This window comes from Astatotilapia calliptera, chromosome 12 (assembly GCF_900246225.1).
Source record: "Astatotilapia calliptera chromosome 12, fAstCal1.2, whole genome shotgun sequence".
Classification (NCBI taxonomy): Eukaryota; Metazoa; Chordata; class Actinopteri; order Cichliformes; family Cichlidae; genus Astatotilapia; species Astatotilapia calliptera.
In genome coordinates this window covers 21,903,588-21,928,443 of record NC_039313.1, presented here as the reverse complement: position 1 = coordinate 21,928,443, position 24,856 = coordinate 21,903,588, and the positions used below count along the sequence as shown (strand labels likewise).

The 24,856-nt window shown below is 42.2% G+C and overlaps 1 protein-coding gene across 4 annotated transcripts in view; it reads left to right on the top strand.

The window, feature by feature from the left end:
- The window catches only part of mctp1a (multiple C2 domains, transmembrane 1a), a 66,272-nt gene that overhangs the window by 17,800 nt on the left and 23,616 nt on the right, over window positions 1-24,856 (top strand). For 3 of the 4 annotated variants that reach the window (XM_026187637.1, XM_026187636.1, XM_026187640.1), the window contains 7 exons: window positions 1,985-2,087; window positions 2,538-2,640; window positions 3,218-3,319; window positions 3,771-3,845; window positions 6,098-6,217; window positions 13,893-14,009; window positions 23,962-24,018. In XM_026187637.1, coding sequence (XP_026043422.1) covers window positions 1,985-2,087; window positions 2,538-2,640; window positions 3,218-3,319; window positions 3,771-3,845; window positions 6,098-6,217; window positions 13,893-14,009; window positions 23,962-24,018 — 677 coding nt within the window. The remainder of the gene's footprint in view (window positions 1-1,984; window positions 2,088-2,537; window positions 2,641-3,217; window positions 3,320-3,770; window positions 3,846-6,097; window positions 6,218-13,892; window positions 14,010-23,961; window positions 24,019-24,856) is intronic. The other variant, XM_026187641.1, reaches the window with a different exon arrangement.

The following is a 24,856-nucleotide window of genomic DNA, read 5'->3' as shown; positions in this document are numbered from 1 at the left end:
CATCTCCTAATTTGGGTGATTGCGTCTAGATTTAATCAGATTTGGTCTGTGGCAATGACATTATAATTGTGAATGATATGGACACTCTGGGATTATTAAGAAAGATTTTCTGCGAAAAAAGAAGTTTTTCACTGGTTTAATCATTTCAACCGTATTTAATTGTGGTTTAAAGAACAATTGCATTTAAAGAGAGACGGCGAGGTGTAAACAGAGAGGCACTGAGAAGCAGGTGCCCGAGCCTTTTTTCTTTTGTCTATTTTAACGTATCTTGTTTTCTGTAGAAGTCGTAGCTGTCAATATCCACTTGAAACACTCTACATCAATGGAGCGCCACAAACAGATATGAAAGGCAACGCCTCTGCCTCAGCATTGATCACAGTGACATTTACTTTGCACACCCACTAAATGTCCTGCCCTTGTCACAACATTTGGAGAAAATCACACTAATCGATGGCGCTCACACACACACACACACACACACACACACACACACACACACACACACACACACACACACACACACACACACACACACACACACACACACACACACACACACACACACAGATACACACACTCATTTCCTATGGCCTACAAACACAGGCGGGCACACACTTTTCAGGGGCTTTGAACTCAATCTCTTTTTTATCGAGTTTTATTATGCAACAATGCTGCTTTTCAGTGTTCAGTATTCCCAATACTTTCCCTGGAAATTTGCCAGGGAGATTTTTTTTTTCTCGTCTTTTTACTTAATGACCCAGCCTTTTCAAGTGATAGGTTTGAAAAAAACATTCGCAGCGGCTCCCGACAGTTTTTAATAAAACATAATGATCAAAGTCAAAATTAAGAGTTTTGTTGTTTTTTTAGTTCACTGAAGGTAGGTGGGCTGGCAAACATAGGGAGCCGGTCTCGCTGTTTTCTGTGTACAAAGAATTTGAAGTGAGAGATGTTAGTAAACAAATCGGGAATATATAGGACATTACTGGTTTTGATTATGATAGCACAGTGTGCTATTCTCAGGAGGAGGAAGCAGCTCCTTCTCTGTCTCTCTCACTTTCTCTCTACGCAGTTACATAACTGTAGTAAAGTTTTCTTGGAATTAATTAGCATTTATGAATATTCTTTATACTAAACCATATAACAATGATAAGTCTGTTTAAGTTTTAGTTTAGCAGCACTCCTTCATTTGTGATCCTTAATTTTCAGCGTGATTCAGTTCTTATAATAAATCCAAATTTGGATGTATGTTTTTACTTTTAATTACCATAAAATATTACTTGAAAACTAGTCCTCGAACTTAATCAATTTCGGTTTTTAATCATTTAAAAAAATCTTTTTAAAAGTGCTTTTATTCATCTCTCCATGTAAAAAATGCAGAAATGTTTTCTCTGTTGTTCATTCATCATATAGTTTTGACATTATGTGCTTGCGTTTACTCGTGCCATCGTGCCGCTGCTCCCCTCACTGCTGTCTTCGGAGGAGCTGCGTTTCTCACGCTCCGTGACTGGCTGCCTTTATGTTCAGCTCACAAATTCTCGGGCCTTCAGAGCACCTCGACCTCTGTGTTCTCCGCACCACCCATTTTCAAAGTCTTCTCTGGCTTTTCTCTCTCACCCTTTCCTCGCCACTGCCCAAGGCGCAGTCGTCCTGAAGCTTATCTTCTAGTTGTCCATGGAGTCGGGATGCTGATAGAAATGGCTTACAGCTTTTACACTGATATACTGTTGTATAATATTGGGGCTAAAAATGAAAGAATCATTTCATTACAGCTCTGATAAGTACAGGGTATTGGAACTGTCATGTGACATAAGGGAAGGATGCTACAGTATATGTCTTAACAGTATGAGGTATTTGAGATAAACAAAGCTGTTGGAATTACTTAAGATTCTCAATTTAATTTTATCTTTTCACTAAGAAGGATGTTCTTTCCTTCTTTTTGTTCTCGTTTTATTACATTTTATTTTTATTTCTTTTTGCTTGCCAGGTAAGAGCGACCCATTCTGTGTAGTGGAGCTGAGTAACGATCGGCTGCAGACGCACACCGTCTACAAAAACCTGAACCCAGAGTGGAACAAGGTCTTCACTTTGTGAGTGACTTTAAGAGTGCCCGTATGTCTGCACGTTCATGCATGCAGGCAAAAAAGTGACACGTATCCTTGAGTAAACAGTTTCATTAAAAAAGAAAGAAGTATATAGAAATTATTCAATTTTTCTTGTGACTTTCATCAGCTCATTTGCTACTTTAAAAATATGTCCTGGACCATTTTGAGCAGTGAAAAGATCTGATCGTCTCACTTCTATGTTTAGATTTATATTTTCATGAATTTTACCAGGAAATCTATTTATAGTTATTATTTTATTTAAGTCTGTTTATATTTTTTTGACAAGTAATGAGGAAATGTGAAGCATTTGCAATATCTTGTGTTTTATTATACAGTTTTTAGCCTGTTTTCTCTGTATTTAGTATTTTCAAAAGCCTATTTGTGATGCTCCTTCAGTATGTGTACCACTGGTGTTTGTCTTTGTGTATTGTCCAGTAATGTGAAGGACATCCACTCAGTACTTGAGGTCACCGTTTACGATGAGGACAGAGACAGAAGTGCAGACTTCCTGGGAAAAGTGGCTATTCCTTTACTAAATGTGAGTCAAAGGCTTGTTTCTGTGTTTCTTTATTTTTCCGCCTCCCTTGGGAAACAAAAACTAAAAATGAAAATGAGATATAAAGAGCAGAGGTTATTTTTTGCAGCTTTTACTTATGACACTGTTATTATTTCGCGAAAGAGAAAGAGATGACAGAAGTGAGAAAAAATGGAAGAGAGGCTGAGACGAAAGAAGAGATTGATAGATGTGAAGAACGGAAGTTAGGGGATGAGAGACGATATGAAAATGACACTGATGGAGACGCTGAACAGTGTCATTTGAAAAATAAATGTATATATAGACATAAGCATCTGTCTTATATTCATAAAAATAAAGCCTGTGAAGGAACTGTGTGTATAATATACCCGTGCTCTGCTGTACAGTACGATTCCCCAGGATAGTTAATTTCTGTTTGACAGAGCTGAGCTGCAGTGGGTAATGAACAGGTACTTGTCAGAGTTGCCACAGTTGTTTTGGGTTCCCTGTCAGCGCCAGCAGCTGGGGTTCAAAGGTGGCCCGGGGAGCCGATTCAGCCGGGTATTGCCAGACAGACGCCTGTCATGTCCCTCTCCCACAGATCCAAAATGGAGAACGCAAAGCCTACGCCTTGAAAAGCAAGGAGCTGACAGGGCCAACAAAAGGGGTCATCTTTCTCGAAATAGACGTGATTTTTAATGCTGTAAGTCTTTCTTTTGCTTTTTTGAGCCTCCTCCCCGATTTTCTTTTTCTATTTTGCCCCCCACCCCCTATTATCCTCTCTTGTTCTCACCAGCATCATCCCCCTCTTCTACGCTGCTGTTGTCTTTATTCTCTTTGCCACCCCCCTTCCCTCGCTTCCCGTCTCATCCCTCGTCCCTTGTCCCTCATCCTCGTTTTGGCTTTAATTATCGAAGACTCCCTCTCAGCAGCTTTTGTTCGCCCATTCACCATCGCTGTGTGTGTCCCTTTAGCGGCCATCTTGCAGCTTTCTCTCGCACTCTCTCTAGCCTCTGACATGGGGCACGCTCTATGCTTGTGCTGCCATGTTGTGCCAGTACACAGTCTGTTTAAAAAAAGATCTGAAACAATCAAGATATACTAATCTCTCTCTCACCATTTGCGGTTCACGCCGCCGCTTGTGTTTATTCCAGGTGAAAGCTGGTCTCAGGACGCTGATTCCTATTGAGCAAAAGTATATCGAGGAGGAGCCTCGAGTGTCCAAGCAGGTACATCATGAGCCAAACTGTGTCTTCTACCACTCCGCCTTATTTTTATCTGTGTCCACCGCCGCACCCCCTATTCTGCTTAACTGTCTGAAGCAAAACCAACAGCCCTGGTGAGTGGCATCTTGTAAAGCACAACAACTGTGTGGGCAAGATACAACAGGATGATTGAAGGAAAAACAGCATTTTGTTTCTCTTTTTTTCTCCTCCCTTTCCTCCTCTCCCTCTTCTCTCATCTCTACCCCCTCGCATCCACTCTGAGTGGTGAATAGAAATGTCAAGCTGTCAGCTCTGGGGTGCATAAGTAGATTGGCCATCCTTATAGTTGGCCCTCTTTGCCACTGCTGCTTTGCACTTCATTGTCACGCTGCTCAGTGTGGCGGCACCACAAAGAGATGAATAGTAGGGGCTGGCCCGCATCAGACGTGTCATATGAGTGACCGTTTGGGCTCAGCAGTCAGTGTTGCACCACGCACAGCCGAGCACAGCCCTGCCTAACATAGCACAACACAGACACCAGCTCCCACACCACCCTTTTGTCAGCCCTCCATCTATTCCCTTCTTTTCCTCACTGTTTCTGCCTTTGCTTTTTCTGATGATTCCCATCTTGGCCCACTCTGAGCTTTTTTATCTCCATTTCACCCCTGACACACAGAGATGACCTATGTCAGCGTCTCGCAATGATGATGTCACTCGCTGCTTTGGAGGGATTGCCCCATGAGGACTCTTTTGTGTGATAGCAGCTCCCCTGCTGTTGCTTGCTGCTCAATGAGTAGACACGAACTAAAAATAACATAAAATACACACACACACACACACACACACACACACACACACACACACACACACACACACACACACACACACACACACACACACACACACACACACACTGCCTGACATCAAAGGCGAGATTTAATTCTAATTATGGTTTTTAACATAACCAATGACTTATCCACTTTCATAAGTGATCGAAAAAAATAACTACAGACTGGGATTGACATAATAAAAAATGAATAATCTCTGTTGGTGTTATAGCAAAGAAAAGTATAACATGTACATGAAGTAAACATGCTGAAGAATGTGCAAGTGGATGATTTGAACTCTGAATGTGATCCTCTGATGTGGACACAAAGTAATCATAACCATAGTTTGGCAACAAATATTGACACAGAGTGGAAACGAGTTCAAATCAGCTAGCATCAATAAATTGAAGCCACCAAACACATGAAAATCCTTATTCTAGTGCTGTAGACACATATTATATAGGCACTTTACACACACATTAAAACACACACAATTTCCCAAGGAGTAAAAGAATGCCCTGGAATATTTTTAAGTGCAAACTGAAGCGACAGTTTTTTTCCTGTGGGAGCACTTTCCCCTGTTGGTGACCTGATTGGGTGGTTGGCGTTCTTGCTGTTATGCTATTCCCTGAATGGCTGGCAACCCAGGGGGAGACCGCAGTTAGCCAGTTCTATCTCATCTCTGGCCAAATGCCTGGAGAAACGCCCAGGGAGGAGAATCCAGGGACTGCTTTGGATTTTCTTTCTATTTTATTATTGTGCTAAACTTTATCACTAGGATAACAGAGTTAAACAAACACTGTGAGTTAGCAGTGGTGGCCGATCCATGCCAAAACGTATATCGCTGTTTAAGTAGAGACATCACATCGGCATCCTCAGGGTGCTCTTAAGTACTGTGATGTAATAGTGAATCCAAAGTGAGGTCAAAGATGCAACTGTCGAGCTGTATTACGACGGCTTCATTTAATTTTTACAAAGACAGTACAATGAGACACTTTAGGGCTAGAAGATTGCTTATTAAGACTTAATAAGAATATGTTGTGAATCAGCTATGGTGCTGATTAACATAACTTGAAAAAACTTTGGTGTTTTTTGCTAAATGGTGGTAATTTCTCACCTTAACTAAATGTGAACGAGAGAGAAAAGTGACCCCCTATAACAGTAGGTCACCTCAAGTGTCTTATCAGCGGGACTCTGACAGCTGTGCTTAGATGGATCGTTTTGCTCCCGTTTTATTTCCAACACATCTACCTGTCACACCGAGCCTCGTTCCCCCATCTGGTTGTTTACATACCGGATATACCATTTTCACAGTGAAGCAATAAATCACGCACAGCATGTTTACAACCCCATGATCCGTTCCTCGGTTTAGCACATTTTTGACCTTTAAACCCTCGCTTGCATAAACTTTTTTACTTTTTGTTGTTTCCCTTTTTGTTTTTCGCCCAGTTGCTTTTGCGCAACTTCACCCGAGTTAGACGCTGCATCATGGTCCTGATCAACGCGGGCTGCTACATAAACAGCTGCTTCGAATGGGACTCTCCGCAGAGGAGCATCTGTGCCTTTGTGGTATGTGCATGTCCCATCAAATACACAGTAAATGTGGCATACCACACATAAAGCTGCACATTTACAACCTGACAGGTAGATTTGTGTGTGTGCGCGTGCGTGTGTGTAATATATGTTTATTTCTTACGTGCAGTTGCTTGATTGCTGGATCGTGCTGTGTTGTTTCAGATGTAATGTAGGGAGAAATTTGTACCTAAATGTAATTGCTCCTTTCTTTTGGCACTGGAAAAATCACATAACCTGTGCCTATTGATCATTCTAAATGTATAACCATATATTTAACTGGTTGCACTTTGTGCGCGCGATAGAGACGTGCACACACCGCTCACCGAGAATGCAGGACCGTGTCTGTTAACAAAGCAAGTATCCTTCACTCATAATTTAACAGTCTAACGCAAGAGACTATTGATGTCTCAAGCACAGTCAAGCGCATCCCAGGCAGACTGTTACTCTCACTCTTAGATGTCACGCTGTGATACACTGGATTAAGTTTTTTTCTGTTCTTGTATTAATTGCACACATACACACACATGTCGTATACTTTATTTGGCACTATTGGCCTTGAGTCTCACTTACTAGGAGTAAGTGGAGGGTTGGTGTTGCAGCTTAAACACTATTTTATTAGACCCATCAGATGTCCAAATACTGAGAAAATGCAGCTACAATCTACTGAAGGGTGACAAGCTGTTCTTGCAGACAGTAGAAATTGCAGGCTCCTTCTCTCGTCGCCCACTGGCCTCGTCTTCATCCTCTCTCTCTCCCCCCCTGTCATCTGTGTCTGGTATTAAAAGGTGAAGTGTAATTGGACAGCAGAGCTATCAGTAAAACGACATTCTCCTGCAGGGCAGCGAGCGGCTGCATGGAGGTTTCTACCCCAAATATGACAGAGCAGACATTTAATCCTGTCTGGTTTAGTGTCCTGACTTAAGTAGCTACAGGACAGGTGGACCCAACTTGCCCCAGCCCTTTACCATTGGATCACAGAGCATCTTCAGCAGCAGACATTAGACATTAGCAGCATTTGGCTGGATGACATCAGTTTAATCTCTCCAGAGGGTACGTGTGCGCGCGTGTGTGTGTGTGTTTGCACAGCGGGTCACAGTGTCATCACAAGACACGGGTCAGAAGAGACACGGTATTGATCAGTTAACATTTTCCTCTTTGTGTGAGTGAGCACATTTGTGTGCAAGAGCTGGCTTGTGCATGTATTTTCTCTCATGTAAGACTGAGCTAGGCAGGAGTCCTTGGGTCTTATCTTTTTATAAATAAATGAATGTGTCAGACAAATAAAATGTCAAGGAATTCACCCAAAACAAGGTCACTTTAGAAATACCAATCTACATGGGGAGAGGAGAAAATATAGCCTTGGACAGCACAGCCTCTGTGTCAGCACATCCAAACAGATGTATGTGCCTTGTATAGATCCTCCCAAGTTTATTTTTTTTAACACAGTGTGTAGTATATCCATTTCTAACAGTTCCTACTATTCAAATTCTGATTGGATTCAGGAGACGAGGAACGATCTATCTGGGCCAAGGACACAGTGTTTTATAGTTTAGAGAAATTCAGAAATTTAGGTGTCATTGTAGTCCACCCACCTATCCCCGGCTCTTTTGGGAGTCTGTTAACGTAGGAGTGAGCACTTAGCTAAAAGCATCAGAGTATTTAGGGCCTCTCCTCTACACAGGTATTCCCTCCCTCCCCTCCATTTCTTCATCCCTGTCTCATTTCTCCCTTACTTTGAGGGGCCTCTTAATCACTTCACTCATCTCTTTAAGTGGGTTTTTATGGGGGGCCATCTGGCCAAGGTGGTGCGTTCATGAAGGTGTACTGCTGTGTGTGATTATGGGCATGTGTGTCTGCATACATGTGCACGTGTGTTTCTGTCTGGCTGTTTTTTTTTTTTTTAATCCAGATGTTAGACTTAACTTTCCAAACATGGCCATAGCTAGAGAGGTGAGAAACTTACCAACGTGCGCACTCCTTAACTGCTAAGTGAGCCCGGGGGGGAGCAAATTTAAGCGTGCTCGTATATATTTTGTGAACGCAAGAGTACATCATTGCAGTTGTCAGACTGTGTCACTGCTCGACACTTCTTCCACAAAAACGATCAAAATTTTCTTCATGGTCTCTTACTCTCCTTCTGCCCAATTCTGAAATACCAGCCGCATGTACACATCATCCATTAGTGCCAGCTGTGTTTAGTGTGTGCATGTGTATCGTGTGTCTAGTGTGTATGTGTGAGAAATAGAGATATTGCATAGTGTCACATGCAGCTTTTCACTCTTTTCTCTCTCACACCCACACTGTTGTCACCCACCCATCCCGACAGTGAATCAGCCACCGTGGCAGCTTTGCCTGAGGCGTTGGCACAATGGACGGGACTGGAGTTACCTCCTGTCCTGCATGATGGGTGGTGTCTGTGTATTTGTGTGTGCGTGTGTGTGTGTCTGTGGGTGGTGTCTCCATTCCCCGTCTCAGGGTTAAGCGTCTGCTTCCTCTCTCCACACCTGCAAGCTGAGTGTCTCTCCGTTCTATCCTTCCATGCATCCCTGTTCTTCTTTATCTCTCCCTCCCCTCGGCTTTTCCCTCCCGGAGAGTTGAGGCCATTGTCGGGCTGAGCGGTGTAGGGTTCTGTTCTCCTGCTGCTGCCAGCTCTCCCCACGGCCCCTGCAAGACAAGGCTGTTATTGCCCCAGGGACCGCAGGCCTCAGCAGCTCTTCCTCCAAACAAATTTGCTGTAACTTTATCTGCAATTGGGCCCTGAATTGGGAGCAAATAGAGGCAGCTTTGTGAAGCTCAGGGAAGGGCGAGGGCAGCGAGCTGGGGGTTGTTGGGGAGGCAGGGGAAATGATACCGGGCTCTTTTATGTCAGGCAAAGTAGGACTCTTATCAGGAAGAGAGCCCAGACAAGGGAGCTACTTCTAGAGGAAACTGGAGCACCTATCACCTGCTTTGCATTTAGATAAAAATTCACCCTGCTGAAATAAAAAAGGGGGGGAAGCAAAGGCAGGTACAGAAGCAACTATTGGAGTGTATATGTGTGTGTGTTTGCACATGTCTGGCTGGTGGTTTGATACACAGTGCGAAGACACTATAGTAGTCAGCAGTACACACCACTCCAGGTCTCTTTAAATTGCTCCTTTGACTCCCCTTCAAAGAACCTGTCTAACTTTTAAAAGTTTTAAAGTTAGGGAGTTCGTCTTTGCCCACAGCAAGGGACAGCTTTGAAAGATATGCTTTCACATTTCACTGTTCTCCTCATTTCCAAAATGAATGATAGTTGAAATGTAGTGGCACGACTAACAGAGAATACCAAGTCAGAGTTTAATCACCAGAGATGGAGACTCAACAGAAAATGTGAGGCCTTTTGATACGAAGTCGCGATACAGCACCCTTATTTCTAATTGGTACCCGTGGGAAGTTGTAGCATTGTGATCACAAATAGCACAGGCTTTATTGTATTGTTGTAACTGTGATGTTGCAAAATGACTGCCTTTGACACAACAGTTTTAGTGATTTTGAGCTTCCTTTTTTATTTCGATTGAACAGCATTAATTGTGCTGTGGATCAATGTTCTGCATGAGAACAGCAGGGGGCAGTCTAGCACCACCGAATGTTGTTGTGGGTCTGGTCAGAAACAGGACACAGTCTCCCTCCCTCTTGTTCCCTCGAACTTAACAGGACTTCTAGTTGCTATCTGGCAACACTTAGTGCCAGCATGGAAATTGATGTAAGAGAGATAAAGGGGAACTCTGAAATCCAAACTTCAGTTTCACTCCACTGAGACAGAGCAGGGGGAAGTTAGCCTGGTGTGTGGTTAATGTAAGCCAAAGCACTGAATATTACCCTCCCACAGTGCTGCGGCAAAGAGCCGCAAGGACGCGGGTTGTGTTTTGAAACAAATAAAGCAACTCTCAATGTGCCGCACTAAGTGCTTGAATAAATCATTTTGACTATCTCTTTTGTTAACATTTTTAATATAGCTTATCGTGCTTGAATATTTTAATATTAATAGAAAGCTTTAAACATTACAGCTGGAATGAAATCTTAACTACACAGATGTGTCAAAATAATTTAAGTTCTGTTTAGTGTTTTATTTTCATTTTAGCCAAAATGTTACAAATAATACTGGTGTGATTTTTGCTTTGTTAGTTTTGTAATTGTCTTTTTTAATTACGCATCTCATTTCAGTATCAGCTCATACTCAGACGTGAAGTTAGCCCATTTCAAATTTAGCCTTTAACTATATCTAAGCTGGTTTAGCAGATTTGACAGTGGAAGTCCTGATTTCACTTTGTTTTGTGACAGGTGAATAGTTTTGTTCCTGGAAATTTATCGCATTTCACTGAAGATCACTGAAGCACAAATAATGATTAGAAGAAGAGACGGACTTTTGTTTTGACTAAACGGATTTGTCGTCTAAAAGTAAATTCTTAATTTTGAATTGTTTTCAAGTTGTCACTGCCGACAGTAGTTTTGGTGGCACAATCAAATATCCATCACATAAGAAAAAAAAAAGATGTAATTATCAAAAGGTTTGATGATTACAGAAAATATTTGTTACAGGAGAAGTAAAAACAGGGTCCAAGTCACTTTTTATAACAAATAGCTGTAATGTATTTATTTACATACTCGCTAAACTAAATCAGAGAGCGTTCATAATATGAATAATACAGAAAAACATAAGCAAAGAAAGACTGTGTTCATATATTATAAAAAAAAAATTACATTACCATGAATGCAGCATTAATAAACAAAGCAAGAACGGGATGAGCATTCCTCGTGTGTAGTGTTCAGATATTCACTGTGAACCATCACCGGCCGCTACATAATGTATCTGTGGCCACAAAGGGTCATTTACAAATTATTCCCGTAGACCACATCTGGAGCTTCATCTAGCTTTTCCCCCCTTTCGATCCAACATGTTTTCGTCCTTTTTTTCCCTTTTTTTTTTTCTTTTCCCTCCTCTGCTATTTTCTGGTCACTGACATCCACAGCAGGCTTCTTCCCACTCCCTATTCTCCAGGCGAAAAGCAGCGAGCGACGGGGGGTGACTGTGATCGCCCGGTGGAAAGGTCCAGGCACTGTAGGGCCCCATTGCTGCCTGGCCGGTGGGCACATAGACGGTGCAGGGCCGGCCGCTGCTGAGCCGGGGTGTCCGGTTTCTCTAGCTGCCAGTCAAAACTTCACCCTCAGCCACCTTAACCACCTGGAAGAGGAATAAAGGCAGATGACAGGTTAAATAGCCTCTGACAAATAGAGAAAAGAGCAGGAATTTATTTATTTTTTTGAAAAAGAAGATTTCAATGTTTAAGAACAAACATTCGGACAGTAAAGTACAAGTTAATTTTCTGCTCTGTGATGAAAATGTGAGTGAAAAGACTACCACACAGCAAAGATTTTTAAAATGCATTGTTCTGTATTCCTACTGTAAGTGGTATTTATAGTAGAGTATAGAACAGAGCGTGTGAAGACGTTTATAAGTATGCAGTTATTAATAGCTTCTACTAGAATAGTTTCAAAGAAATGTGCTCCTCTGTTTGCTCAATTGAAGTCAACTTTCTGCACCTCTGTTGCACATTTTTGTAGTTAGAAATTGTCAGAGTGTTTATCTCCGTTGCAGATCATACAGATTTCTAAATTACAGTAATTTGGAGCAGATGGATAATTTTAGAATAGTTATATTTTGTAGGGAAAACGTGCGCAATGGTGTTATTGTGTTTGTCTGTACGCAAGTTTCTGCTGTCGAGCTTTTTCACGATCCTAACAGCGTTTTCTGATGAGTGAAGGGAAATTGTTGTGTTGCTTATTAGTATACAAATATGAATTATTAAAGAGTTTCTTTCCAGTTCTCCTACACAGCTGTATCAGAGAGAGACTCTGCGTATGTAACAAAGTAAGTTGAGCCTGAGAGAGACGGAGAAAGACTGCGATCCTTTGGGGAGATTTGCCTGTTTCACCAAGGCCATTCAGGTTTTATTTGAAGAAGAAATTTTGCTGTGAGCATTATGCAAATGTACTGGACATTTCTAATGTTTAATTTATGTCTTATATTTTTTTTCTTCCTTTTTTTTGCTTTGTGGATTCAGCGTCTGTTAGTTAATTTTACATGGAGTTATAATTCCGCTCTAAAGTTTGGATACGAGCCTTTCGAACTTTTCCATGAAGTTGGAAAAGTTGAGGATAAAAATTTAATTTGTAAACATGGTTTTATTGAGAGGGGCATGTGTTTTGTCCGTTGTGACGTAGCAGTCGAGTGTGTCTGTGTTTTTTAATGTTTGACTGGCTTTACTACAATAACAACAGCCTGGAATGCACTATGGTGCTGAGATCTTGAACCTCTCACTCACATTAACCCTGTATTACACACATACAAAGGCAGATATTAAGCAGTGTCGTTGTTGATAATTGAGCCTGCGCTCACTCTTGCCGGTGTTTGCACAACCAAACAGGATAAATCAGAATTGGTAGACAGACATTATATGAGCTTTATACAGTAATAATCTCAATTTCATCACTTTTAAAAGTTTGTCATCAACACTGATTGTTAAATAAGGTTGTCTTTCCATACACAGACTAATTAATTTCAAATCTTCTGTGCCCATATTTGAAATAATGGATTACTCGTACTTGAATTCACTGAATATGTTTCACAGCGAAAGATTAAGCATTAGGCATGGTTTGCATTTTCGGCATTTGTTATAATTGCTGCAGTTTTTTTTATTATCAGTCGCGACAAATCTCTGTGTACTTGAACATGATATTATTCGATAAGATAAATATGCTTTCGCTCTATTTATTTCTGACAGATTTTGTTTCCTGAAAAACGCCCCGTCTCAACCTTTCATTTACAATCGACAATGCTTTCTCACAATCTACACAATGCTGCCAGAAAACATCAGCCTTCCATGATTAGCAATTTTACTTTCCCACACGTATCTTCCCAACCACCGCAGTAATCTGTTGTCAGAGGCTAAAGAGTCCTGCCAAAACCAGAATACAAGGTTTTAGGAAAGGTTAATTTTCAGATGGTACTTTTCTTGTTTGGTGATGAGAGGGGAGGTATAGAGGTTATGGTTTTGGCAGATGGGTGCAGAGGAGGTTAGAGATGGGGCGAACGACTCTTTTGGGCCAAGAGAGAGGGTATTGGGTCTTGGAGTGACAGGGTTAGGGACTCGGGTTGTGGGGTGTGCGGGGGTCATCTTCTGGAGTTTGGGGTTGAGTATAGAAGGGTCAGCTTTGACGTGCTGCGGCTGAAACGGTACATGACCTCAGACTCTGAGATGATTGGCATGGACGATAGAGGCTCTGACGGCTCATACTTATCCTCCTCACCATCCTCCTCCTCCTCAGCTTTGAGACCCAGAAAAATGAATCCTTAAGGGGTCATGGCGGCTTCACCCTCAGCTCACTGACACCAGGCCTACTTCTTTGTTAAAGCAAAGACTCATTTAATAGTTTTTACTGCATGGAGTTTATGATTCTGCATATGAATGTGTGTTGTTTTTTGAGTCACACATATGGCACATGTGGCCAGCTTAGATTCTCAGGAGTTTGTCTCATGAACGCCCGTATGGCGTCTTGAATATATACATTTTTAGCCCGCGTTGATCTCTCGGATTTCTTTTTGCTTTTCTTTCACAAGCAGTTTTCACGTTGTGTCTTTCAACAGCTTTTTGTCGTTGTCGTTTGGAACTTTGAGCTCTACATGATTCCTCTGGCGTTGCTTCTGCCCTTGGCCTGGACCTACATGCTCATTGCGTCGGGGAAGGACACCAGGCAAGATGTGGTGAGTAACCCCATCGCTTCTTGATATCCCTCCGCCTTTCTTTCCTTTCACTGTAAAAGCCCATTTCCACATACAATGCAGGTTAAATTCAACCACAGCTGTTTTGTTGGGACATTGATTTACTGCATTAATCATGCGATGATACATTTCCAGACATATTAAAAGCATTAGATATTTGGGACGTAACATTTTGACTGCTGATGAGCATTGATGTACAGATAAGTGAGAAACAGAGGGTTGCAGTTTCCTGTAGAAATGTAGAATATACTCTCAGATTGAACTGCACGCCACAAACTTTGAACAGATTTTGAATTTCACATGTGAAAACTCTCTGCCGATTTTTTTTTTCTTTTTCTTAATAAAAATCTCCGTCTGCCACATGAGGTGCTGCATTCTCAGTGCAATCTCACATTTCTCACTTTGCCTTCTTTGAGGCAAAGAAAAGGGAGAAATAATAGGCTGTCACCTTGAGCAATGTTACGCCACTTACCTGGTAGTATATTTATTTAATTCATTTATTTTTTATCTCTTATACCAATTAAGTGATGTCAAAGCAATGTCATGGAGAAACAGACATGTTTTAATCATGGCCAGGCACATTTGGAGAGTAGAGAGTGAAAACGAGAGAGCGAGCTGGACTATGGCATGAGCGTGAACAATGAAGTGATTAATTTTAATAAGTGCCTTTTTCTCACTTGGAAATAACCAGTTAACAGACTTCCGATTTCCTTGCAGTCTTTTGCCTTCTATATGTGTATATTTATCTCTTCATAGGGATTCTATGGGTTAGATTGGATTGGATTTGGAAGAGGTATTAAATTCAGTCATCATAATGAACCAAATCTAATAGCTGTGTGTCATTGCAATATTACAGAATTAAATGTGAACTCTACATAGCATATAGCGCAGATTTATTGTTTCGTCTCAAGAGCTAATCTTCTCTATTCATAAGCTTCCATTTCCATATTTGTTCATTTAAAAACATGGCATTGAAATTAGCAAAATGATCCTTGTGTTTCTTGACAATAAACTGGCAGTTATACTCCAGTTTTTGGTTCATGTTTAAAAATCACATTTTCACTGCATGCGCTCAAGTGAAGAATTAAAGGTTTACTATTGTAGGTAAGTTCACAGACAACATAAATCATTTGCGAAGAACATAGACTTTAATTTTAGAGACACTTTTCTCACCTGTAGATGGCGACATTGCTTGCAAAAAAAAAAAAAAAGAATAGCCACACATGCCTTAAGACAAAACCTGGCATGATTATGTGTCTCTCTACCTGCTGCTTGTATTTATCCAGACCTAATGATATTTTTTTTCTGTGTACTTCCTAAGTAAAATGAGGCAACAATGGTTGCATATCCCCGTAATGTGGCACTCAATTCACATTCCAATAAGTGCATGTAACTCCCACTTCATGTGGAATTGCTTTTCTCTCTTGAAAGGGACTATTGTGTCTCAAGTACCTCAGGACTTGGTTGAAACCTTAAGACATGTTCATACTGTTGATTCTCATATGGCAAGCGCCTTTAAGTATGACAACAATGGTCTGCCCAGTTCTACTTAAAGGTCTTACGAGCAAAGACAAAAACTGTCAGATGTTAAAACTCGGTGTTTTAACATCTGGTGCTGTCTTACTATTTTATTATTATTGTTATTATATCCTATCCAAAAATCTCCTTTTGGAGATTTACCTGGTCAAGAAACCTGTCCAGCAGATACAATTTAGAATCTATCTGCTTCATTTTCAAAGTAGCATTTCCACACTTGATCGTGATCTTCTGTATTTACAGCATAAATGCAAACCACATAATTTGACTGACTTCAGCTGGGCTTGTTGGGATGAAAGCAGGGCGCCTTAAAATATTTCCCACCAACTAAGAACCATTTTCATTTGAGTTTAATGTCTTGAGGCTTGTCATGTAACTACTCTACTGGATTTATATGCCAAGGGTTAGACCAGACCAGGGAGTGGTTTTGCCTCTGAAGCTTGCTTTAATATCGCTGTCTTCAGAGTGTCGTTCAGACTGTCGTTCAGACTGGAGAGTGTTTGGTTGAATTCAAAGGATCATCAGGATCATCAAGAACGGGGTGTTTTAAGACACGAGAGCACCGCCTTTAACTTTGGTATCTGACCTTCTTCAGTTAAATGTCTTTACTGTCTAATATGAGCAGCATTTGGCAATAGCTTTAACTGAGTGTGTAGTGTAACTCTTACAGTTTGACAGTCTTGATATGTGTGGGTAGGAGTGTCGATGATGGCGCTGGCTTAAGGAGTTTTTGAGGAGGCTGGTGGTGAGATAGTTAGAGGCGCACTATAAGATCGTGGGATAGCACTAAAGTAAATGTGCTCTAGGTTTGTATGCAGGTGCATCCGTAATGCATGGATACTAAATATTGTTTGTGTATGTCTGATGTCAATTAGTATATTCCCTTTATTCCTAGGTTATAACAAATAAATATGAAGGACTGCAGTGTACACTCATATACATTTACACAATTCATTCCAGGTGTGTGTTTGCATGGTACGAACACGAGTGTAGAACGTTAATCTGTGTGTGCAGATACAGATAAAAGTCGTCTGTGTGTGTTTGAATCTGCTGTGCGAGTGAGTCTTTGCAGTGATGCATCTGATGAAAGTTGAAATTGTCAAAGATTGGCTCTATTAATGCCTCTTTCTTGCTGCTGTGGCAGCTGTGCACAGGTGACACAAAGAAAATTCTCTGGCGATCACTGCCCCGCTTTTGTCTCTGTTGCTGTCTCACTGCCTTCGGGTTAGTGCACGCGCAGGACCGTCTCTCCTTTCTTCATTATCAGCTCTGTGCCTCGTCCACTCCTGATATTAATATCTCGTCTCAAATAAGACTAAAAGCAAAAGTAAGGTACGATAGAAGCGTTTGTTATTTTGCTGAAATGCTGTACACGTAGACAAACGCACACATACACTCGAATACACACATTTAGACACAACTATCCCTCGAGTCCTGTCCCTGTTTGTTTTCAGACAGTTTTCCCCCGGTGCAGGGGGTGGGGGTGAGGAGGAGGGTGAGGGGGTCTCGTGGATTCCTCTTCCGAATCTTTATCAAGCTGAAGTCATGGACGACTCACTGTTTCCCTCTTGCACTTGGCAGAGACACTGAAAAGAATAGAAAAGAAAACAGGGGGAAAGGCTTTCTAATTACTTTAAACAACACACCAAATTAAAGCATTGTGCTGAGCTGAGCAAGGGTCAGCATCCGGAGCGCTGCGGTTTTCCAGCAGTCTGGGGTGAGGGTAATGCCAAAGGAATCTCTGCTGAACTCACTCTGAAGGTTGAGAGAGAGAAACAGAGATGGTGAGAGAGAATGAGAGAAAACAGGAAAAAAAAAAGCCCACACTTGAGTACAGACTTCCTAATGAACTGGCCTTGCTTCATCTGACGGGTTCAGCGTGCTTACCCTTCGACGCTTTTACACCACAACCACAACCCGTATCCCTGTCTATAGCGAATAAACAAACACAGTGTTCTTTACATGCTGTATTTCACCACTCAGGGTCACTGACTGTTGTGCGGTTACATGCTGCTTTGCAAACAGATCCCGGATCAGCTGCTTCTTAGCCTAGCCCCAACCTTGACCGGTACCTGCTAAGCAGTCAGAGCGTCCTTAAGAACAGCGATTAAAGGAGGCACAGCACCAGTAAGGTCCCCGACCTCCTTTCTTATCATGTAGCACTCTGACCCGTGAATGCTGACTCTCCAGCACCGTTGGCTGACCTGTATGTCATGGTGTAACGTGCTCCCTTGCTCTCTGAGCAAACAAGAGGACCCTTTTATGTTTTTGAATATTTGCTGAATATATGAGGATGATGCTCCTTTTATTTGTGCATTCAAATGTATTATTAAGAAAGACTCTTGCTATTTTTCTGCTTCTCCGTTTGCATCGCAATGAGATGACCTCTCCATCTCATGCTTGTTTGGATACCTGGGACAATTTGGAGGTTATATCTGTCCTCACACTGGGCTTTGGTCAAGCAGAGGACCGGCTGCTCTGCTGGATGAGAGAGATGGCTGCTAGATACATGTGCACGCATGTCATAGCAGCGAGTTGTATTCTTGCGTGTGCCTGCTTGCATGAATAGATGATGGGCACCGAGATTAACAAGCAGGAACACATCCCAAAAGAAATCTTTCCTTGCCGTTCTCTTGGCCCAGAAAAGCCCTTACCAGATGTTTTGAAGGTGTTAATTTCAGTGCTGGCTGTCGGAGAGGATACATATGGAACACGGTGATGTCTCTTTCTACCACAGGATGACGGGCAATTAGGCTTCGTCACACTGGAGCACCATCCTCTTTATCCCATGCTTCAGACCATTACATTGATTCACCCAATGGATCCACCAAACCATTACGGAAGAGAAGACCTTAATGGCCTGAAGATACTTCACACTTACATATACGCCTCCTGTGGCACGATAGCTGACTATGATAAGTCCGCTCTCGCCACATGGTGATTTGAATCATTCTCACAGAGCTTAGTTATTGAGGTCACAAGGATCTACTAATACTAGTTTAATATTTACTTTTCTCTGCTGTGTGTGACAGCAGCGTATTGTTCGTTAGTGTAAATAAAATCTGGTTTATTTCCAGTCAGAATTGTCACATGTTATTTGAACACTGTATCATTTTTAGAGCGAGTCTTCATTGCGATTTCTATCTGTTCTATTTTCTCCTTGATTTTGCATCTCAAAACAACTTTGCTCGCAACACTGTGCCTTGACATCTGCCCTCATTAAGAGCCACGCGCAACGCAGGTGGAGTAGAAGTAAATATTAGGAAAAGCTGGAAGGAAAAGAGAATGCGCTGCCTATTATACCTCAACTCCTCCAGGAAGTCACACCATTTTTTGCTCATAAAACTGTAACTCTGGAAAGACAAGGGGAATGAGAAAAGGAGATGGAGTGGGAGCAGGAGACAGAAAAAGACAGGGAGGCATTCAGAGAGATGGAGGCAGAGGAAAGCAGCGGTGGATGGCAGGCACTCCTCAGTGTGGAGTCAGACATGGCAGTTGGTGACAGGTGACAAAATCAAAAGGTCATGTCACTTTTAACTGGGAGCGCCTGTGCCCCGCTGATTTCCCCCGTGCCGCCCCAGCATCGCCGTGCTCATCTCTGCTGCTCTCGCTGCCTCTCTGTCTCTGCTAAACTGGCAGATAGGATGGCAGGCTGGCAGGCAGAAAGACAGGCAGCGGGCATAGTTTGAAGCGGGACGGGAGCATCGGGAGCAACAGGGATGCCACTGCAAAATCCTCCCATCCTTTTCATCATATTGCCACCCCCCTCTCCCATCCCACTCCATTTGTCTAACTCCCTTCATCACACTGAACCTTTGTAACTGTCTGTGCTCTTTGCTAACAACACCAGCAGTTCAGGGTGTCTGTCTCAGTGCCTGTTGGTGTTGTTGTTGTTATTTTGTCTTCATAGCATACCCGCCCATAGCTCTTTGTTAGTGTTTTTGGTTTAAACCTTGAGCTTAAGTCTACAGATGTATGTGTTTCTGCCATACAAGACATGTAGTATGTTACTTGCTCTAGAACTCGTTAGCACAATTGAATATGAAGAACAATGAGAAAAGCTAGACTTTTTAGATCTGAGAAAGACAAATAATGCTGGAGGAGCTGCTTAATCTCTGGCTGAACACTTGGTGATTTGTCAGTAGCTAAATAGGAAAGGAAGAAGTAGCTGGTGAGTTCGAAATGTCACAAAACAAGCCCAAAAACTCAATATCTTCTAGCGTTCACGAAATTTGGTGTTGCTTTCATGAATATGGAGCTGCCCTTCTCACCCCCACCACCAGCTCCGGTAGCACCCCAGCCTCACCCCTATCCAGCCCCCTGCTGGGTGAGCCCTGGCTTGGGCAGTGCAGATGGAAGGGCCCCCCTCTGAGGGCCACGGCTCTGACAGCTTGTGAAGGGCCCGCGTGGGTCAGCCAGGCTCAGCCTTATCAGCCGCGAAGCTCTTCCCCCAGTCTGCAGAAACTGTGGTGTAGGCAATATGTGCACACATACACATGCACTCATGGACAGTGCATACCAAGCAGGGCCTTGAGATCCCCCAGCCAGCCACTCAGCCAAACCTCAGCAGCTGGAGAGGTTAAAACCCCCTCACGTATCAAAGAGGAAAAGCAGCAGGAGGAAGGAGGGAGGGATAGAGGAATGGGAGAAAAAAAGACGGAAAAAGTATATCTTCATGTTCGCTGGCGATGTCTGCCTCGCCGTCAATTCCCCACGCGGCTGTCATTGGGAAGGTGAGGAGAGGAAATAGTGGAACTCCGTACGGCCAGCAGAGAGAAGGCCGAGTTGAGAGGCAGTTTTCAGGGGAAAGGTGAAAATGATGTAGCTGCTAGTTTAGTAGTAGAATTTTACTTTTCCCCTATGGAGTGTTTGTGTGCGCTTGTTTCATTGATTCAGACAGGTTCTGTCAATTTTTTTTTCCTGCAAAACCAGGAGGATGGTGGATCATTGACTTGTGAAGTAGTATTTGAAATACTTTGTGCGCAGTGCCTCAGTCGATATAAATATTTAGCTGATTAGTCTTGTATACATTTACCATGTTTCTGTCTTTCCAGTGACCTTAGGTAAATCCTTGATTTGGCCCTTTTCTTTTATGTGAACATACTCATGATTGTCTTATCTTCTCCTATGATTTAACTTATGATCATATTTACTATCAAATTCAGCGTAATGCCACAGAGCTGTGTATCCAGCAAGCAGAAGATCACAGTAATAATCCGTCTGACCCTGAGAATATGCTCTCTGTCCTTGAAAACACACTAGGGGTGCTGTTGCACCGCTGATGTTGTGCAAGAAGCTTCTCATAACTGTTCTTGAAAAACTTTTAGATATTTACCTGCACAGCTAATAGAAATAGTCCCCTCCAGCAAGAAATATCAGATCTTAATGCTCCTAATAACTCTTTCTTGTTTTTGTTTTTTTTTAAGTGCAGGCACCTAAACTGTGCATTTCGCAGGCAACCATATATGCACCAAGAATCGAAAGTTTGGTCTTGTGATGCTAAAGTTCCATGTTTTTAGCAATCATGTATCAATTACCAGTTATGTTAAAGTGATGGCACCACAGTTTTCTAGCCACTAAAATAAGGACATAATACACCACTTTTGTGATATGGATTGACTCAAAAATGACTTATCCCCATAATTGAAACCTCCACATAAACAGCAGTAGTGTACTTGTTTTCGGATTAAGTAGACGATGCACTGTTGGTTTTAACTCACAGCTGTTTTAATTTGCAGCTGGTATTTTTGCCTTGATGCAAAATACAGTAAAAGAGGCAAAAAATAATTCAGATAAAGCGCGTCGAGCATGCAGAGCATGTGTTGGAAAGGGAATGCACCAGCAAATTAATTCTTGCAAATTAGCTCTTCGCGTTTAGGCAAAGACCAAACAGATGCATTCACACATCCAAAGCCATTCGAACTCTCAATGTCATTGCGCTCGCTTGCATTCTTTGCGTGTATTTCATATTATCGCATCTATGTATGTATTTATGGGGCACAATGTAATCTGTAAGAGTAGCCTGCATCATCCCTGTATCATTTGAATGGGTCTGAATATGTTAATCCCCACCTCTGTAGATACTGAATTGACTGGAGCAGCTCTGCAGGCAATGTGAGCCCTGCGCGATCCTGTCGACAGCAAGGCTTTGATGCTGCCGTGCTGTAATGATAGTAATTCAAACAACATGATAATGGGGGGGATAAGCAGACAAATGATATCATACACCAAACAGGTCTTAGAAAGAGGAAAGAATGAGACAAATAGAGGGAGAGGTAGAGCGATGCAGAGAACGAAAGAGGGATGTTTGGAATTCATTGGCTGCACTGAGGTAATTTATATCCTCCCGTACTGAGACAGTAGCTTCAGTGCACGCATTTAGCCGTGGCAATCTTCAGGGCAGATGACATGTTCCGTGTCTTTTTATTTATTAATTTTACACTGTGTCTCATTGCAGGAAACATGACTTCTCTCTGTAACCAGCGGCAATAGAAGGGAGAGAGCAGAGCGGAGAGCAGAGGGAGACAAACGACTCTATCATTCTCTCTGTCTCTCTAGGTCATGCTTCTCCACCTAGCTCATGCTCATTTCTTTGTTTAAAGTTTGGAGCATGTGCCAGGCATGCCCTGCTAATGCCTCTGTGTGGAAGATTCCATTATATTTCTATTTTGGCATGGATGAAAGGATTTGGAGGGAACCATGATGTCTTTATAAACAGTTATAGTTCATTTGTTTAGAGATGCCAGAAGGCTTTCATTTTTACAGTATCTCATCTACATCTTTTCCCTTGACTGAGCACGAGAATTCCCTCTTCGGTATTTGTATAGTGTAGCGCTGGATGTGCTCAGTGTCAATAAAGAGACCGTCAAATGTGAACAGTCGAGCTTATTTGTCTAGACATGGCAGAGTTTCATTGAGCTGGGAATGGCCAGTTGTTACACAGTCAGACAGTTAAAATGAGGAGTTTCACACATACATGCACAGCACTTTGCCCTAGCGATTCACTTATATTGATAGAACAGGGACGCGCACGCACGCACACGCAGTACCCTCTCGACTCCGCTGTTCTGACTGAACTCGTCTTTGTTTGTGTGGGAAGCTGCATTTACATAAGAGGCTTATGTCAGCCGCCACATAGTTTCCCCCCGTATTCCAATGAAAAACAAAAAGGACAAAAGCTATTGTCTTGTTAAGTAATGATTTTTGGATTCCTCCAAACTAGTTTGCACTGTTCTGGATTTGCTGGGGGGGGGGGGGGTGCGGTAATGTCGGGGATGGGTGAAGGTTTTCGAGGGGGTAGGGGCTGGTAACGCTATCAAACAATGAGAGCAGATCAAATCCGAGGTTGACAGCTGTAGGGCTTATGATACGGCTGTTTGTTTATGTAAATCGTGGGCAACTATATGATTTGTCATATGATAAGCTGTGATGTGTCATTGATAGAGGGTGGATAAGATGCAGCTGTAATGGTTTTCACTTTGGTGGTATCAAGACACAGCCAAGTGTGAACCAAGGTGTTCAGGGATGAACTTCTATGGATACACGTGTGATTATTGCCTTGCTTTCACACATAGAGGTCTCTATGTGATTCCAGTGTGTCTTAAATAATTGTTTAAAATGTGCGCTACTTATTTTGTCCAGTACCCTTTATGTTTGCTGTCGTGAATTTAGACCGAGCGTGAGCAAGCGTCGTAAATCATGCCATTTTTCTTTGTGTTCTACAGTATGTCTTGTGGTTTCTCGGGGCTTCAGAGTCAGGTCGGCTCCAGTTTTCTCGGTTGTGGATCACTGAAGCAAATAGTTGCTGTTCTTTGTGACTCGGTCTCTGCACTTCAGGCTTTTCTTCTTTCTTCTCTTACGAAGCGTCTGCGAGGAAGAAGAAAAAAAAGCATAGAGAACTGAATGTATATAAACCAGTGGTAGAGGTGAGAGACTCATGCAGAGGTTAAGGAGGTCAGAAGAAGAGGAGTTCTGCTGTCTTCTCCCTTTGAACAGTATAAGTCTTACATGCTTTTGTGCAATGCCGTTTGACTGCTTGAATAGACTTTAATCCTCAGCCCGTGGAAATTCAAAGCCAGAGCATTTGCTTGCATTTCCAGAAGTGTCAACATATTTGAACAACAGAATGTTTCTAAAATTAAATTCTAATTGAGAACCATTCTGAAGCTTATGACATATTAGCACTCACAAATCCAATAGTTGTGCTTTCTGCATGTCTTCCATACTCATTAACAAACTCTTGCCAGACATAAGCAGAACCAATCAGCTTTAATATGCCTCTTTGGATGCTCTGATGATGTTAACCCTCTGTTATCTAATGTTTATCTGCACTATAGCTGTTGCATAAACATTTTATTTCTCCTTCTCGTTTTTCTCTTTGCTCTGTTGCAACTGTCAGGAAGCAGTGGAGGACCTGCTGGAGGATGAGGATGAGGATTTTGACAAAGATGACAAGGTAATTATGTCTCGTGTCAGAGATGCATTCACACACACACACACACACACACACACACACTCGCACACACACTGCCTCAGGAGGGGTTGACACTGCTTCAGAGACCGGAAACACAAACAGACTAACAAAATGACTCCATCTTCCCCTCCCATCTCTTTCCCCCTGTTCAGATATTCTCACTGCCTGAGGCACAAACACATGTTCACAGATTGTACAACCTTTTTAACCTTTTCAAAAGTTTTCTCTTTAGGTGTGTACATAACATATTCCTCACCTTTTCTGCTCGGGGTTTCGCTTTGTTTTTGATCTTTTCGACGCGCTTTGGTGCATTATCCCTAAATTTCCCTTCGTACAACAGTGCGCTAACTTTACAGACACTGTGCTTCAGTCTTTCTTCCTGTGAACATACACCCATATAAAGTGCTTAGTTAGCTATTTAGGTCCATTCACTGCTCCTTTATGTCGCAGTAAAACAGCATCTGGGCTTGTCCAGACACTATCAGGTAACAACAGGTGGCTGCTTTACTGCCTCCGCTCGTTTGCACTGTAGGAACAGCTACTGAAACAAATGCCACTGGACGGGATACAGAACCTTGTCAGTGCTCCACCTGGGAATGGTAATTGAAATAGCACAGCGCTTAATCTACCCACTGTGTTGTCTGCTTTTCTTGTGTGTCAGGTTTGAAATGAAAGTAATTTTCTCCTTCAGACTCTGGTGTGTTGAGGTTTCAAGCAGTGTGAAACAAGAGTGGCATTTTAGCATAGTTTGCACTTGGTTTTATTTAGTGTGAAAATGAAAATGATTTGACTTGATGCTTGATACTTTTCTGCCTCACAC